Below are 13,638 nucleotides of genomic sequence, written 5' to 3' on the forward strand. Positions count from 1 at the left end.
GTATTGGGTGCCGGCGTGCCTGTTGCTCTTGGTCCCGAAGGCTCAGGTGGAGTCGCAGTTGTGCTGTACAGACGGTCTGGAAGGGTCTCCAGGGTGCGAGCAGCTGTGTGAGAGCAGAGGTGGCTCCATCTCCTCCCGGAACTGCCCCACGTTCCCGTCTGTTTGCTTTTTGAGGGCCCAGCCGCCCTGTTCTAGACCTCTGAGAGTGTTGTTGGGAGGAACGAGAGCGAGAATGTGTGTTTGTGTCCTGGTCTAGGAGGACAGTTTCCGGTTACTCGCTTTTGGTGTGCTGTTAGTACTCTGTGGGTTTTTTATGAAAGACCGTTGTCAGGCCCAGGTGTACCATCTGTTCTTAATTTGATGATTTTATTTTTTTAATACCGCAAAAGTAATGAAGGTTTTGTGAAATAGGTTTTCTGTGTCTATCGGGATACTTTGTGGCTTTTCCCATGTGGATTCTGTTCTGGGATATATTGCTTTGGTATGGTAGCCATCCTTGCATTCCCGGAGTAACTCTCAGTTGCACACAGTGTGCTAAGCTTTGTTTGTGCTCCTGGATGGCATTTGGTAATATTTTATTGAGGCATGTGACACATTCATGATGGATATTTGTGTGCCATTTTCTTTATGATGTGTGCTTGTTTTGGATGTTGGGATAACGCTAGTCTGATGGAATAAAAAGGAAAGTTTTTCCTCTTCATCTCCTTTTTGGAAGGGTGTGCAAAGAACGGATTTTAATTATCCATTAAATGGGAGTTTTCACCAGTGGAGCCGTCTGTTCCTGGAGTTTTCTTCATGTGTGTTTGTTTCCCACTACTGCAGTCTCTTTTCAAATTATGAGTGTATTTAGGGTTTCTTGTTTTACTGTATTCAGTTTTAGTGGTTTGTGTCTTTCTGAGAATCAGTCCACACTGTATCGACATTGACCAAATCCTTGTGCCTTGGCTTTTCCATAGTGTTTTCTGATGATTATTTTGGTAAGGTAGGTAATAGTGTCTTCTCTGTCGTTTCTGTTGTGAAGTCAGTTGAGTCTGTTCCCTTTTTTCCCTTGTTTCCTGCGGATAAACATTTTGTCCATGTCACTGAGTGTTCAAGAATAGTATTTTGGTCTCACTGAATTTCTGTTGTGATATTTTCTATTCCTTTGGATTTATATCATTTGTATATTTTTCCTCCTTCCACTTTCTTAAGATTTACTTTTATGTTCTAGCGTTTTAAGGTAAAATCCCCACCTTGGGAGACCCAGAAAAATTACTGGCTCCTGGCTTTGGGTTGCCCCAGCTCCAGCCATTGTGTCAATTTTGGGAGGTGTACTAGTGGATCGAAGACCCCCCTCTCTCTCTGCTTCTATATCTCTGCAACTCTGCCTTTCAAAGAAATGCATAAATCTTTTAAAAGAAAAGATTGACAGTAGTTTTATCATTAGAAACAACATATGCTACAAGAGAACGGAGAAACTCTTTGAAGTACTGAAAGATAAAGAGTGTCAGCATAGAATTCTTTGCACAGTGAACGTATGTTTCCAGTGTGAGAGTGAAATAAAGATTCTAGACATAGGATCACAGAAATAATTCATCACCAGCAGATCCACACTACCAGAAATATTAGAAAAAGTCCTTTAGGGAGAAAGACAATGTTACTAAGTGGGTATTTGAATCAACACAAAAGATGAAAACATGAGAATTGAAAGCTACATGGTTAAATGTATACAGATTTTTTTTTTGACAGGCAGAGTGGACAGTGAGAGAGAGAGAGAGAGAGAAAGGTCTTCCTTTGCCGTTGGTTCACCCTCCAATGGCCGCCGCGGCCGGCGCGCTGTGGCCGGCGCACCGCGCTGATCCGATGGCAGGAGCCAGGAGCCAGGTGCTTTTCCTGGTCTCCCCTGGGGTGCAGGGCCCAAGCACTTGGGCCATCCTCCACTGCACTCCCTGGCCACAGCAGAGAGCTGGCCTGGAAGAAGGGCAACCGGGACAGAATCCGGCGCCCCGACCGGGACTAGAACCCGGTGTGCTGGCGCTGCTAGGCGGAGGATTAGCCTAGTGAGCCGCGGCGCCGGCCATGTATACAGATTTTTAAACTGTTTAGTCACTTTAAAAGATAAATGAGTTTTTTACAGCAAAAATACTAAACATGTAGCATACAGTTTATAGCTTTTTAAAGTTAAATGTGTGGCAACTGTAGTACAACTGTAGGGAGAGTGAAATGGAAATACACCATTTGGCATGGTGCAATATAACTTGAAGATAAATGTGATAAATTTAAAATATATACAATGAAACCTAAAGAAGTCACTAAAGGTAAATAAATGGGGGTATAATTAACCCGTAAAAGAAATAAAATGGAATCATGGAAAAGAAACTGATCCAAAAGTAGGCAGATAAAGAGGAAAAATAGAACATAGAACAGATAGAAAACACCTAACTAGGAGATTAATTTAAGCTTAGCTATTTCATTAATTACATTAAATGTAAATGGTATAAGGAACTCAATTACAAGGCAGAGAGATTATAACATTGAATCAAAAAACAAGACCCAAGTATAGGCTCCCTAAGTGAAATTCAGTTTGAATATAATAGCTTGAAAATTGAAATATGGAGAAAGAGATACACATTAGTCATCTACAAAACTGGACTACCTACATTAGCAACACAGATCATGGAGTACTTTTAGGATCATGGGATATTTTCAATGATAAAGAAAGTCAATTCATGATGATAAATGCTTTGATCCATCAGTAAGACATCAGTCTAAGTATTTATAGACCTAGTAACACAGCTTCAAGATGCTGAAGCAAAAGTTGATAGAACTGCAAGGTTTATCTGAAAAAAATCCATAACTGGAATGGGAGATTTCATTATTCTTATCTCAGTAATCAGTAGAGCAAGCAGATAAAAGTTGGTATGGAAACAGTCTTAAAGACATCACAAACTAGTTGACTTAATACACATATGTAGAACACTGAAATCAATAACAGATCACACATGTTTTGAAAGCACTCAGAAAATATATATGGATGTAATTCTTTAGGTCATAAAGGAAGTTTTAATAAATTTGAAAGGATTTACTTAGTGCTTCAAGGAATATATGAGAGCTATAATTGAATGACAAAGATTTCTGGAAAATTTTCCATTGTTAACACAATAAACAACACTTTTAAATAACCTGTGAGTCAAAGAATAATGACTAAAAGACAGCTTTTTATGTTATCTCCTACCAGCAACCCCAGGCTCTTGGGGAAGCTGTTTTTCCCTCAGGCGTGGGATGACATCCTCAGTTAGCTAAGAGATAGGGTGTGTGGCTGCCTGTGTCATTGTTTCTCAGGATAGTCAGGAGATGGCCCCACAGTGATCACGTGTGTGAGGGCATAGAGGAAGTGTTTGTTGACACAAAGAATGGAACACTGTATCCACATGGGTGTGGGTATAGTCCCAGGCAAGCTACATTTCTTGTCTTCATGAGAGTTTTTATCTGATGGTCAAAGTAGTACCCAAAGCAAGATTTGGGGAATTAAGATCCAAAATCTTGTTAAATTCTGAAATGTTCCATGTGTCATCTTTCTCATCTAACAGACTGGTGTTGTCATTTGGATTTAAATTTCATGATGGCAGAGAAGAAAAAGATGCTAGAGACCAGTTAGGACAATAATTTTTCAAAGATTTTTCTTTTTTGTACATAAGAGGACTAGGAGTATTTATGTGTCATCATCATAGTCCCTAGGGTATTAAACAGTGATTATAACTTTTTTTCCTATTCAGGTAAATATTAGAATACAAGTGACTGATGACAGTAACTCTGTTCTGAAATATTTTTAAGTAGCTAATTCAGAAAATTCAACTCAAATTTATAAAAATAACATGAATTTTAATACATTATTTTAAGTAGTCTTACAACATCAAAAGTGCAATTTTCTTTTCTGTGCTGTATTATAGATGGTGAATTTGAGCCCAAACACACAGGGTTAGTTTTTCACCAATTAATAGCAAAGACAGGATAAGAGAAAACATTTTCTTTCTTCTAGAATTATATGTGTTGGGTCCACTACACCAGTCCTCTTTCTTTCTAGGTTTTCTATCGATAATAATGATCATGACAATAATAAGATGTTGTTGATGAGGATGAGGATGAACTCCAGGGACCTTACTCATTATATCTTTGTAGGCCAATACTTGTTATACTGTGGACACTTAATAATGTTTACTGAATGAATATACAACGATAACTCCTCATAGAGCTATGATTTTGACCTAGGTGAATACAGGATCTGGGACCTCGATCCAGGTCTCCCACATGGGTATCAGTTGCCAGGTACTTGAGCCATCACCTGCTGCCTCCAAAGGTCTGCATTGACAGGAAGCTGGAATTGGGAGCTTGGGCTGGGAATTGAACCCAAGCATTCTGATATGGGATGTGGGTGTCCCAAGCCATGTTGCAACCATTCACCAAACAGCAGCCCTCTATATTAGCTTTCTTAAAAAAAATTTATTTATTTATTTATTTATTTTTTGAAAGTCAGAGGTACACAAAGAGAAAAGGACAGGCAGAGAGAGAAAGAGAAAGAGAGAGAGAGAGAGAGAGGGCTCCTATCTGCTGGGTCAATCCCCAGTTGGCTACAATGGCTGGAGCTGCACTGATCTGACCCAGACCAGATTTGGCTGGAATTTGGCTGTGAAGTCCTCTGTGTAATGTGGTCAGTGACATCACCAAAGGTTGTGCTGGTTGCACAACCTTAGTTTATGTTTGCCTTAGTTTATGTTGCCTTGGGGATTTAGGAGCCTAGTGTGCCAGGCAGGTCGGGTTTTGTGGCTATGACACAGTTACTGTAGCTCAGTTAACAGAAGCACCCTGCAGAATCGGAAAGCACCTTCAGATTCAGACTCCTGGTGCCCTGCTTGTCCACCATTCATTTCATGTGATGCTGATGTTACTGGAGGGGTGGGGAGGGGTCACAGCCACCCAGCCGAGCATGGACTTGGCACTTAGCTTTTCAGACGAGGTGCTTCCCTGGAGTTTATTGTCACAAACACAGCACTGACCTGCGGTATCAAGTGATCACGTGTGGGAACAGGAGCAGGAGGAGGAAGGAGCCAGCACTGGTCAGGGCAGCTTATTCTTGGTGTGTGTGAGCAGTGCCAATAAGCTGTCAAAAAAAATTATGGTTTAAAACAAACAGCCAGCTGGCACCACGGCTCACTAGGCTAATACTCTGCCTGCAGTGCTGGCACACAGGGTTCTAGTCCTGATTGGGGTGCTGGTTCTGTCCCGGTTGCTCCTCTTCCAGTCCAGCTCCCTGTTGTGTCCCGGTAACGTAGTGAAGGATGGCCCAAGTCCTTGGGCCCTGCACCCATATGGGAGACCAGGAGGAAACACCTGGCTCCTAGCTTCAGATCTGTGCAGCGCACCAGCCACAGCACGCCAGCTGTAGTGGCCACTTGGGGGTGAACCAAGGGAAAAGGATGACCTTTCTCTCTGTCTCTCTCTCTCACTGTCTAAATCTGCCTGTGAAAATAAAAATACAGCCCACAGCCTTCAATTCACTTTCACCAAGACGCTCAAGCAGCTCAGAGGGAGCACAATTGATTCTGTTTTGACAGGTCCTGATGTACGCTAAGCACTGCCTTATTTATTTGTCATGATGTTCTTAGGAAGAAGGTGGGATTGTGTACATTTTACAGCTGGGAAAACGAAGCTGTCAGTGATGAAGCGTGTGCCTAGAGTATTTCAGTTACAATGAAGGTACTTCAATGAATTCCTAGGAAATGGAATTCAAAGATAACTTGATTTTGTTGCAAAAATGTTTGAATTCCACAACGTAGGTTTTTTTTAATAATAGACATTTTCATGAAGTTTTTTCAAGACCTCTCATGTAGGTATCCATGTCAAAATTTTTTATACCAAAACCAATTTTTTCGGAGCAGGCATTTGGTGCAACAGTTAGGTCACTTCCTGGGACACCCGCATCCTTTTTGGAGGGCTGGACATAGACCTTGCTGATTTTTTCAGAAGTCTACGCTTTTTCCGTCACATCCATGACAATGAGCTCTGGCAGGACATCATGCTTTGGTGCCACTCCCAGACATGCATGTTCAGTTCCTCTGTGGAGGAGCTGGGGGGAACTGCAACTCGATACTCTGTTTTCTCATTAGCCCAGTTTGTCTTAACCTGTGAGCAAGAGCACATGTTTAGGAAAGTAAGAGGACAGCTCTTATGGCAGATGGATTTCTGCTCCCACGCCTTCCGTGGGAAGGACTTGCCCTGCCAGAAGTCAGAGGCACAAGGCAGCACTGGTGTATCTCTGTGTTTGTGGTGCAGGTGGGCAAGTGGGAGAACCAGACCCTGAGCCCAAGGCCCACGGTGAGGCCCTGGTACAAGTCCTTCTCTGACTGTGAGCTGAATCACAACCACATGAGCATCATCACCCTGGAGGAGGCCCCCTTCGTCATCGTGGAAGACATCAACCCGCTGACTGAGGCGTGTGTGCGGAACATGGTGCCTTGTCGGAAGTTCATCAAAATCAAGTGAGTGCCAGGGAGGCTGTGGTCTGGACATGCCCACGCCTGTCACATAGTGCAAGTCACTGATCACAACAGCATCTGTACTACAAAACGTAACACAGAACACACTGTTGTGATAGCTGTAGTGTTAGCAATGGGCTTATGTTTATGATAGCCTGGAGATGCACTAAGTTTACATCCGTTAATTCTCACAGCCATATGAGGTGAGGGCGTTTGCCGTTTACAGTTGATACAGTTGAGTTATGGGCAGGTTGGAGAACACGGCTGAAGCCATCCAGAGGTATGGCTGACTCCAGCTGTGTTCTTACCCATGGTGCTCAGTCATCCCCCAGCATCCTAAAAAGTCTCTCCTTAAAGGATTTCTTTTTTTTTTTTGACAGGCAGAGTGGACAGTGAGAGAGAGAGAGAGAGAGAAAGGTCTTCCTTTGCCGTTGGTTCACCCTCCAGTGGCCGCCACGGCCAGCGCACTGCGGCTGGTGCGCCATGCTGATCCGAAGGCAGGAGCCAGGTGCTTATCCTGGTTTTAAACATTTTTCTGTCTGTCCCCTCCCTGGCACGTCCCCCTCCTCTGTATTTCCCAGACCGGGGGTGGACACAGCTTGGGAATGATTTCCTGATGCTGTAGAGGTGGAGTTTGAACCACTGACAGCATGCCAGTGTTGCATCCCTGCTGAAGAGTCATGAGTTGGTGGAGGATGGAGGGACTGTGCAGGGAAGTCATGGGCTGGAGGATGATGGAGGGGACATTGCAGGTTTGTTACCAAGGGCCGTTCTGATTTCAGTGGGTGTTGGGAGCCAAGCTTGACCACGTGAAGAAAGCAAGGAGCATAACATCTGTGGGACAACACCCTGTATGCTTCATTATGGCCCATGAGTGTAGTCTCTTCTTCATAGTAGATAGCAGGAGTTTACAGTCTTTGAAAATCAGAAGGCCTAGAGCTGAAAACAAGCAGATGTCCACATCCCAGTTTGCTTGACTATGAAGTACATGAGCCAAAAATCAACGACTCCCTATGAAAGAATTGATATTTTTACTGAACACTGTGAACAGTGTCTCAGGTTCAAGCTCAAATTTTGTTGTTGTTGTTGTTCCTGTATGGAGGGGGCAGCTTGTGGCTTTGCCTTTTCTGCTTGAGAACATGAGAAGTTTACTATGTATAGAGGTGAATTAAAGCCTCTGACTTCCGTGGGAGCAATACAAAATTAGAATCCATGAATCCCAACATTAACGTAGGTTAAAGCAATTAAATTTCCTAAATGTAGCATTTTGAGTTAGGTTAATTGGTTACAAAAAGAATTCCTGTTGGACAACATGACTGTATTTACTTGGTACTGATTTTTCCAGGGAAAAACCTGCCCTTTGTAGCCTCTGGGAGATTCTGGGGTCTTGGGGGCCCATATTAGTCTCCAAAACCAATTTAGGTATTGAGTCCAGTGGTTATCACATGGAATATATACAAGGGTGGTCTCAGAGTACCCCAGATCTGAGGTCATCACCCTGGAGGCTAGAGCTCAATGTCTACATGGTGATCATGGCTGTAGAAGCAGAGTGGTTGAGGCAAACTCAGGGGCAGCATGACTGTGGTGGTGAGGAAGGTAGGTGGTTGGTGATTCTGGAATAAAGGAGAGCTCCAGGGAAAAGGTGGCATTTTCAACCTACTTCTGCTACTCAGTTATATTTTCAAGTCTGTCCACATTCATGGATGTAGCTATAAATAAACCTCTCTGACTCGATTATGTGTGCGTAACAAATTATATATGATATATGTAGTCCATATTAACTGGAGAATTTGATGGAAAAATCCTAATATGAAAAGGCAAAAATCATTTTCTACCATTAAAAATAGCTGTGCTTCTCATTATTTTTTCCTCCAGTTATTTCATAAACTCATTAGTTTTTACATAGCTGTGATTATTATTTATAGTATTATATAACCTCTTTTTTAAACTAAGAGATAGAAATGTACTTTCCTACTATGAAGTTGAGTGTCTTCAAACGTTATTTTAGTGCTTAGACGATAGTCCCGTGTGTGATTGTGCTCAAAATGTACGGTTAAAGATGGAGCACCTACATTGTAGCATGTGTGATTCAAGTAGAAGGTAGAGCTACTGGGATGTTCCAGTGTAAGCAAGTTTGTTCCCTGAAGAGGCTGTGGTCTTCCTGCCTGCGTTGTCCAAGACTTTCTGCTGTCAGTGGGGAAGACCATCATTTCCTTCCTTACCAAAGACATTTCTGATTCGTGTGGGTGTTCTTTTCTAGGAGTTGGTGGGGAGAGTACAGCAGGGTGCCTGGTAGAAAACAGTGAGGTTGACCCTGGCAGCTCAGAAGATAGGCTTTCCGCTGGCAATATGGTCTCTGTTTTAATGGCAATTTTTCCCCCAGCCCTGGATATTACTCTTGAAAAGTTTGACCTTTTGTGCATCAAGCCATGTTGTTAGGAAGAAAAAATAGTACGAATGAGCCTTCACAGATAGTCGGGCCTAGTGTGAGAAGTTAATTCTGTGGACTCGGGCATGGGGTAGAACCCCATGATTGTAGGAGTTATCTAGGCACTTCCAGTTCTTCCCTTTGGTTTCAGGCCTCCGTACTTAGAGGATGAAGCAAAACCTTACTTTACTTGAGAATTTCACACCTTCTTCTCTTCCATTTTCCAATAAATTTTTATGACTCAACTTAGATCAGATTGCTAGACTGTGGTTTAATGAAGTTGTATGTGGGGGCCGGTGCCGTGGCTCACTTTGTTAATCCTTCCCCTGCAGCAGCGGCATCGCATATGGGTGCCAGTTCTAGTTCCGGTTGCTCCTCTTCCAGTCCAGCTCTCTGCTGTGGCCCGGGAGGCAGTGGAGGATGGCCCAAGTGCTTGGGCCCTGCACATACATGGGAGACCAGGAGGAAGCACGTGGCTCCTGGCTTTGGATCTGCATAGCTCCAGCCATAGTGGCCATTGCGGGGTGAACCAACAGAAGGAAGACCTTTCTATCTGTCTCTCTCTCACTGCCTACCTCAATCTGTCAAATAAAAAAAAAGAAGTTGAATGTGTTAGAAATGTTTAAAAATAAGAGTTAGTAACTCTTGCCTGTTGAGTAGAGGTACAAATGCTACCTAATTTGGAGAAACATCATGGAGCTCAATCCAGCAATTGGTATAAAGCATTTAGTGCAGTGCCTAACTGCAGTGTAGTAACTTCTCAGTAAACATTAGCTATTTTGCTAGTAACCGCTATAATTAAAGACACTTGCTCCTCTGGCCGCCATAAGCTCAGTGTGCGTCCATGGAAAAGTTACTTCCCTTCTTGAATTTCAACTTCGCAAAGCTAGTAGAAGGGTATAGCTAATGACTAGACAAGTCTTCCAGTACTAACAGCCCATGTTCTTGGGATTTTCTTTGCAGCGATTCAGCTAACAAGGGGGTGAACTTTAAGAAATGCTGCAAGGGGTTCTGCATTGGTATCCTGAAGAAGCTCTCCTGGATGGTCAAGTTTACCTATGACTTCTACCTGGTGACCAAAGGGAAGCATGACAAAAATGTCAACAATATGTGGATTGGAGTGATTGGGGGAAGTAAGTCACCTTTCCACCCTGGCCTCCCATTCTAACGGGGGCCTGTGGTCAGAAGTGTTGGGAAGAACATGTAAAGGTGCCATTCTTTTTATGCCTTACCTCCAGGTGGTTACCACAAAGCGGTCCTGGCAGTGGGCTCGACAGCATCAATGAGGAGCATTCTGAAGTGGTGGAATTCTCCGTGCCCTTTGTGAAGACAGGGATCAGTGTCATGGTTTCAAGAAGCAACAGCACTGTCTCGCCTGCTGCTTTTCTAGGTAGGTGAACATCATAGGGAATCCTGCTTCGCTATAAGAAATTATAGTTTGCTGAAAGCATGGGACTGGACCAGACCTAGCTGTTTAGCATGATTTGCCCACATCAGCATGTTCCAGAGCATGTTGCATTTATATTATCCCAACTCACACTCCCCCACCACCACTCCAGTTCATAGCTCTCATTAATCCTGTTACAAATCTCTGCTGAAAACTACTCTCATATTTTCAGATACCAGTCTTCACTCTAGAATGCAAATTAATAAATATATGGCTTAGAGCCTTGAAAATATTTAAGAACTTAAACCTGGCTGTCCACAGTTAATTTAAATCAGTGCATAAAGCTTTACTCAACATCCATGTACACATCTTGCATCCCATGCTGTGGGGTAAATGCCAGTCATTTATTTATTAGATGCCAGAGGGAAAATAATGATGACTGCACTGTTATTTATACCAGTACTCTGGTAAACAAAATGGTAGTCTGAAGAATGTACACTGGTTTAAAATTAATGGAATCACATTTTAAATATGGCTGTTCTTTAAGCCAAATAGTTTGCAAAGCAGGAAGATCTCTTGACTCTGTTTTAACGTAAGTTTGTTTTCACATTAAAATATTCCCTTTTTGGATTTGTATATTTTCTCTTCCTTTAAACTTTTCTTCAGCTCTGTATGTACATGTGTTGGATACCCCGGCTAGATTAGTGAGAACTCCATGGAAGGTAGCCCAGCCCAGTGCATTTTTCTCTCTCACAAGGAAAGTGTTGTGTTGACTTTTCTTTCACATGCATTATTTCCATTAGTGGATGTCTTGTTGACAATCAGGCACTTCAGAGCATTAACTCCCTCTTGGTACTGCTATATGCATGCATTCACCTCAAAGTTGTGAAGATTGGAACACACCTTAGAGGAAAGCAAGTAAGAGAGAGAAGGAAGTTCTACGAAGCTTAATCAAAGAGTTGCAGAGAGAGTTAGAAACAAAGAGAAAAAGAAAGGCAAAGAAAGAGAGAGGTCTTCTATTTGCTAGTTAACTCCCCGATGGCTGCGATGATCAAACTGAGCCAATACAAAGTCAGGATCCAGGACCTTCTTCCTGGTCTCTCATGTGGTTTCAGTGGTCCAATGACTTGGGGCATCCTCTGCCACATTCCCAGGCACATTAGGAGGGAGCTGCATGGGAAGAGGAGCAGTCAGGACTCGAATTGGCACCCATATGGGATGCTGGCACTGCATGTCGTGTCTTTAACCTGCTAGAACACAGCACTGTCCCTGACAGTATGGTTTTATTCTTTCATGATTTTGATCTATTTATGTTTATTGATTTGCAAATGTGGAACCACCATGGCATTTCTGGGATAAATTCCAATTGAAGGTAATATATGAGCTTTACCATGTGGTTTTGGAGTTTTTTTTAGTTTGGCTAGAATTTTATTGAGAATGTTTTCATCTATTTTATTAAGGATATAGGGTGGCAATTTTCTATGCATTTCATGTCTTTTGTAGTTCCTGGCGTCAAAGGAATGCTGGCCTCATAAAAAGTGTTTGCCAAAATTCAGTGTTATTCAGTATTTTGAAGCAGTTTGAGAAGTGTTGAAGTGCCTTTTGAAATGTTTTATTGAATTCAGTCGTAATGCAGCTAGTTTTCATTGCTGGAGTTTTAGTGCCTGGAGTTTGCTGGAAAATTTTTAATTACTGCTTCAATCTCATTGGCTTTAAAGGGTCTTTTTCAGATGTCTGTCTTCTGGGTTTAATCTTAGTAGTTTATATGTATTTGTTATTGAGGAATTTCTCCATTTCTTCCTGTTTTTTCCAATTTTTTAGCATATGATATTGAATAGTAATTTCTTATGAAGCCTTGTATTTCAGTGATGTTGGTTATTATGTCTGCTTTTCATCTGTAATTTCACTTACTGTAGAGTTTTTCTCTTTTGTTATGTTAGTCTGGTTAGAGGATTATCTATTTTTTTTTAAATTTTATGTCAGGTGTACAAATTTCTTGCATTTCTTCTATACAGAGTCAACATATACTGATACATCTTCCCATGCTACAATCCCTCCATTTGGCTCTCACACCCTTCTGCTCATTCCCTCTTTTGTTACCACTCTTAATTCTTAATAATTATCTATTTTCTGTTAACTATATACTCATATGTTTAACCACACAATAAGTAGAGAACAGTATGAAGAAAAAAAAACACTGTAGAAAATCATCTATCACAGAATGTCAGTTTCCCTCCTACCCATTACCCTTTAGGTCTGTATTAGTTAGCACAAATCAGGGTACATATGGTATTTGTCCTTTCAGAATGGCTTATTTCACTAAATATACTGGTTTCCAATTATATCCATTTTGTTGCTAAAGACAGCATCTCTGTAATCCCCAATGGGTTGTGTTACCTAGTGTATATAGGCCATGATTTCTTTATCCAGTCATCAGTTCATGGACATCAAGATTGATTCCATGTCTTAGCTATTGTGAACTGAGCTGTACTAAACTTGGAGGTGCAAATAATCCTTTAAAATCTGCTTATTTCATTTCCTAGGGGTAAATCACCTTGAGTTGGATTGCTGAGTCATATAGTAGATTTATTTCCAGCTTTCTGAGGTATCTCTACTTGCTTCCACAATGGCTTCACCAGTTTATGTTCCCACCAGCGGTGGATTACGTTCCCATAGTTGTCACATCCTCAGTAGCATTTATTGTTTGCTGATTTCTGTATGTGAGCCATTCTAACTGTTGTGCAGTGAAACCTCATTGTCATTTGGATTTGCAATTCTGTGATGGTTTGTGATCTTGAGCATTTTTTCAAGTGTCTGTTGGCCATATGAATTTCCTCACTTGAAAAAATGCATGTTCAAGTCCTTTTCCCATTTCTAAACTGGATTTTTTGTTTTGTGGTTGCTGAGTTCCTTGAACTCTTTATAGATTCTAGATATTAATCTTCTATCAGTTTCATAGTTTGCAAGTATTTTCTCCCATTCTTTCAGTTGCCTTTTCACTTTGCTGAGTGTTTCTTTTGTAGCGCAGAAGCTCCTCGGCTTGATGGAATCATATTCGTCTCTGCTTTTACTGCTTGTGCTTCTGGGATCTTTTTCCCCAGAAATCTTTGCCTATGCCAATACCTTTCGGTTTTCCCCAATGTTCTCTAGTAGTTTGATGAGATTGGGTTTTAGATTTTGTTCCTTGAAGTATTTTTAATTGTTTTTTGTATAAGGTGTAAGGCATGGGTCTTCTTTCATAGTTCTGCGTGTGTAGGTCCAGTTTTCCCAGGACCATTTTTTGAAGAGACTGTCCTTTGCAGCTGGGATTG

The 13,638-nt window shown here is 41.8% G+C and overlaps 1 protein-coding gene across 1 annotated transcript in view; it reads left to right on the forward strand.

Annotated features, from left to right (window-relative positions):
- Nucleotides 1-13,638, forward strand: part of LOC103346511 (glutamate receptor ionotropic, NMDA 2A) — a 184,126-nt gene that overhangs the window by 1,829 nt on the left and 168,659 nt on the right. Inside the window, exons 2-4 of the mRNA XM_089321437.1 lie at nt 6,310-6,515; nt 9,904-10,073; nt 10,179-12,049. Of these exons, the coding sequence (XP_089177563.1) occupies nt 6,310-6,515; nt 9,904-10,073; nt 10,179-10,267 (465 nt within the window). The 3' untranslated portion in view covers nt 10,268-12,049. Of the gene's footprint in view, nt 1-6,309; nt 6,516-9,903; nt 10,074-10,178 lie in introns of the transcript that reaches the window.

This window comes from Oryctolagus cuniculus, chromosome 19 (assembly GCF_051225735.1).
Source record: "Oryctolagus cuniculus isolate XC-2025 breed Fujian yellow rabbit chromosome 19, ASM5122573v1, whole genome shotgun sequence".
NCBI classification, from domain to species: domain Eukaryota; kingdom Metazoa; phylum Chordata; class Mammalia; order Lagomorpha; family Leporidae; genus Oryctolagus; species Oryctolagus cuniculus.